The 4,360-nt window shown below is 46.5% G+C and overlaps 1 protein-coding gene across 1 annotated transcript; it reads left to right on the top strand.

The window, feature by feature from the left end:
- The first annotated feature begins 1,887 nt into the window (after window positions 1-1,887).
- On the top strand, window positions 1,888-3,712 carry LOC141983072 (uncharacterized). Its single transcript, XM_074945783.1, has 2 exons — window positions 1,888-2,332; window positions 2,464-3,712. Exons 1-2 carry the CDS (start codon window positions 1,940-1,942, stop codon window positions 3,148-3,150), a joined length of 1,080 nt encoding a protein of 359 aa, XP_074801884.1. The 5' UTR covers window positions 1,888-1,939; the 3' UTR covers window positions 3,151-3,712.
- Window positions 3,713-4,360: the final 648 nt, after the last annotated feature.

The raw sequence follows: 4,360 nt of genomic DNA, 5'->3' as shown, positions 1-4,360 counted from the left end.
GACCTTTGCATTGCTAGGGCATGGGGCTGAGAGTCAGACCAGCCAGCTGACCCTTGTACTGCTAACCAAACAAGTGGCTCATTGTCTAGAGGTATGAGCCTCATTTGTGATGAGCAATGGATTTCAGCTTGGTGGCTACCAGCAAACCATGTCACACCCATGAATAGCCATTTTTCATCCTAAACAGATATCTTATGCATGCAAACTTGTTGATAAGGAGTTATTGGGAAAAACATTAGAGAAGTTACACACTGAGGTTACAGAGAAACCTCAACCCCCACTGTCAAAGCCATCATATTAATCCACCAGTTGCTATCAGACACCATAGGTATCCAAGAAGGGACAGTTACTGTGACAGAGGGGAAAATCTGCAGCAGAAGCTTCCAAAGAAACCAAGATAAATTTTCCTCCAAACAAACACAATCCTCCACATGAAAAAGACAAAGAACATTTGTGTGAGATAGTTCACAATTCCTGTGTAGGGCTCTTCTTTCTGCTCCATCCTTTGCACACACAATCTTAAATGGTTTGTGTTAGTGACAGATTACACATTACAAACCTATACCCAGGTATAGACAACATGACAATCAGTATCGTATCCAACAAAACAGAGCCATTCATAAAAGAACAGCTGCTGGAAAGGATTCATAGCCCCCAGTTCTACAAAAGCAAGAGAAGTTTTGATCCCCATGCAGAGAATTGCTCACCCAGAGATCAAAATAGAGATGGCTCTGGTTGTAATTTTACCATAATGGTAAAAATTTGCAAAGATCCAAAACTTCATTGCATCCATCATTTTCTGAGAGGTTATCAGCAGCCAATTATTTCCAGTGGCTACAATCCCTGGTGCCATGCATTAGCTTTATCCCCTGAGTGGATTTCTCAATACGCACCTGCTGAAATTCCTTCTGAGGACATAGAATCATATACTTGATACAATGCAAAATTAGGTGTCATTGTCTGATAACATCCAATGCCTCTATGTGGGCAGGTAAATTCAAACAACATTTTGAAAACCTACCCAACCGTCACAGTTCATGGCAAATGTGAGCACCTTGATTGACCCTGATATAAGGGAAGAGTGAAGAGGATCTTTGGTGTTCGGTAGTAGTAGAAGGGCCCTACCATCAATCAAACCCTGACCCCGCCCCGTGACCCCTTAGCCCCGCCCCTTGACCCCTCAGCCCCGCCCCTTGACCTCTTAGCCCCACCCACCGGAAGTCCCGCCCCATGGGTTATTACTTCCGGGGTCAAGGCTGCCACATGACCGGAAGCAAGGTGTGTCATGTGACACCCACCCCACCCCTTGACCCCTTTAACCCCACCCCTTGACCTCTGCCCCCCCCACCGGAAGTCCTGCCCCATGGGGTATTACTTCCAGGGTCAAGGCTGCCACGTGACCGGAAGAAAGGTATGTCATGTGAACCCTCTAACAACTCCTCCCACTGCCCTCTACCAATCAGGATGGGTTTCGCCCCGTAGGACTTCCCCCCCAAGAGGAGCTTTGACCAATCAGGGCGAGTTCCGGAGGGGGGTGTCCTCTCCGGAAGTGGGTCTTGTGACCCCTCTAACAACTCCTCCCCCCCCCACCAATCAGGATGGGTTTTGCCCCGTAGGACCTCCCAGAGAGGAGCTTTGACCAATCAGGGCGAGTTCCGGGGTGGGGGTGTCCTCTCTGGAAGTGGGTCTTGTGACCCCTCTAACAACTCCTCCCCCCACCCCGCTACCAATCAGGAGGGGTTTTGTTCCGATAGGACCAAGAGGAGATTTGACCAATTAGGATGAGTTCCGGGGGCGGGGTGACCCGTCCGGAAATGATTCGTGTGACCCCTCTAACAACTCCTCCCACCAACCTCTACCAATCAGGCCGGCCCGAGAGCAGATTTGACCAAAATAGGGCAGGTTCTGGGATGGGGTGAACCACCCAGAAGAGGGGCGTATGACCCCTCTGCCAATCAGAGCGCAGCACCATCACCCCATAAGGCCCAGCGTCGGGCAGAAGAGGCTGTCTTTTACCAAGAGCGCGTGTTTTAGAAATCGTGGAAACATGGACTCCTTCACCACCCCCGTGAGAACTTCGGACTTTGTTTTAGCCCCAAGGGCCTTCAACAAACCGCGGAGAAAGCGCTACATCAGCGACAGTTCCGAGGAGGAGGAGGGGGCAATTGAGGGGAGCCCTTTGGCCCAGCCATTGATGGATACCCCGGACCCTGAAACCCAGCCGCTTGTGGGGCCCCACGATGAGCGTGATGGCCTCTTGTTGGCCACCCCCCGGGAGGAGGAAGGTGATCGCAGCTCGGGGAAGTCACTAGTGGACAAGATGAACGCTCAGGTAAATGAATGCTTAAGAAGTGACGGTCGGGATGGGGTTGTAACGGGGCTAGGAACCAGGGATTGTGTAAATCAAAAACCGAGCAGTGGGGTGCTTACGCTGTTTCTTTTTTGAAAAAAATCTCTCAACAGCTCAATGATGCCTTTCTAGAGGACCCGGAGACTCTAGACAGCGTTGCACCAAGCAGCGAAGATGAACCGGGCCCACCTTGTTTTTGCTCAACGCCAATACAAAATGTTGAAGAGGACTCCGAGGATGACGGCTATGAGGAGTTTAGGAGGAGGCTTGGCATGGAACTGACTGAGCCAGTGCCACGTCGTGAGCGTAACAAAGTCATGCAGACTATTGTACGCGTTGCTGTTTATTCTGTTCTTAATCACTGTCTTAGGGAAAAGCTTTTTGAAGATTGTGAGGGCTGTGTCATAGATGCACCAGGCCAGCGGCACCATGACTGTGTGACTTGGACTTCAGTGGATATAAACTGCAAGCTCCGGGGCCTGTGTGCTGAGCTGTGTTTGGAAAGCTTATTAAACACTGTGATTGCCATAGATTATGCTATGCAATGTCTATGCCTAACCCAAGAACATTTAGCACAAGGGGTGACCTTGATAAATGCTGTGCAATTCAGTGGAGACCCTGACCATGTTTTAAAGAAAATGACCAAACCGGAAGATGCCTGCTTAGAGCGTTATATTGACCGTCTGGTCCGCACAAAAAGTTACAGAACCCTGCTTAAGAAAAAGGCTATTTGTAAGAAATCTAAAAGGATTAAGTTAGAAAATGGTGAGGTGCCAAACATGCGATATAAAACTTGGTAGCTGTAAATTTAAAAAAAAAATCTATTGAAAAGGGCTTTGTGACTATTTGTATTTCTGTTAAAAGGTCTCTGGCCCTTAAGGGAGCTTAAAGTCTTTTTTTCTTTCTTTCTTTTTTTAATGGAGCATCTTGGTTTGTTTTGAAGGAGCTGTATGTCTTTTAAATAAAAAAAATTGTTTGTGAGAACCTAGCTCTTGTGTCTTTTGTGTAAGAGAGACCCATTTACAGCAAAAAAAAAAAAAAAGCTGAAATGTATGTTGTGGGAGGGGGAAAAATACCCTAAAAATGTGTTTACAATAAAACAAACGGGGATGGTTCAGACATGTGGTTGAGTACAATAGAGTTGACTTATTCTGTTGAACTGAACGGGTTTAACCACCCCCCCCCCCCACTGAATAGCCAGGGTGACTGTGATTACTCACCCTTGTTGCCATAGGGTTAATTTTGATGGGGGTGCACCCATAGTAAGGGAGGTGGGTGGGTGAGGATGGTGAGTTCTGATTAATATGAAATGAAATAAAACCTCAGGAGTTTGCAGATGCTATTGGGCAGTTTAAATATAACCCCTGGATTTGGTGGAACGCTATAGGCCAGTCTAAATATGGCCCAGGAGTTGGTTGAAGGCCACGGGGCACTTTTTCTAGAAATCACCCCCCGTCCCACCAAACTTTAAGCATGAAAGAACATGTTTTTAAAAACAAAAACAAGCCCCAAGACATTCATTGATATCTGCAAAGGGCCCCTCACTTGAAATGGTTACTGTAAGAAGGCCCTACAGGGTGGGGGGAACAAAAAGTATTTGAACTTAAAAAAGAAAAGCAGCCCAATTGTGCAGAAAAACTTATTCCCCACCCCCGATCACAAAAGGGAATGCTAGGGAGGGGTGATCCAATCAACCTGCTAACTATTTTGAAACAAAAGAGTTAGGATGGTGTAAAAAAAAAAACAACAAAACCTCAGGTAGCTTGGAGACTGTCTCTTTCAACAGAAACTCTCTTGAATTGCTGCTGGGCTGCAAGTGGAGGTATGTTCCCTGTTTTTTTTTTTTAACTCTGAAAATATATATATATTATATAATGCCATTTTTTGGCCATGCTATCTTAGTAAATAATGGTGCATATCTGTATTGCAGTGTGATCTGTTTAGCATGGAGCCAGTAACTTTAAGTTGCAGTTCATCACCAGGCCAAGGTAAAAACCATTTTTAACTGTA

Source organism: Natator depressus, chromosome 1, assembly GCF_965152275.1.
Source record: "Natator depressus isolate rNatDep1 chromosome 1, rNatDep2.hap1, whole genome shotgun sequence".
In the NCBI taxonomy this organism is placed as follows: Eukaryota; Metazoa; Chordata; order Testudines; family Cheloniidae; genus Natator; species Natator depressus.
The sequence above is the reverse complement of the archived record's forward strand: the minus strand, read 5'-3'. Positions and strand labels throughout refer to the sequence as shown.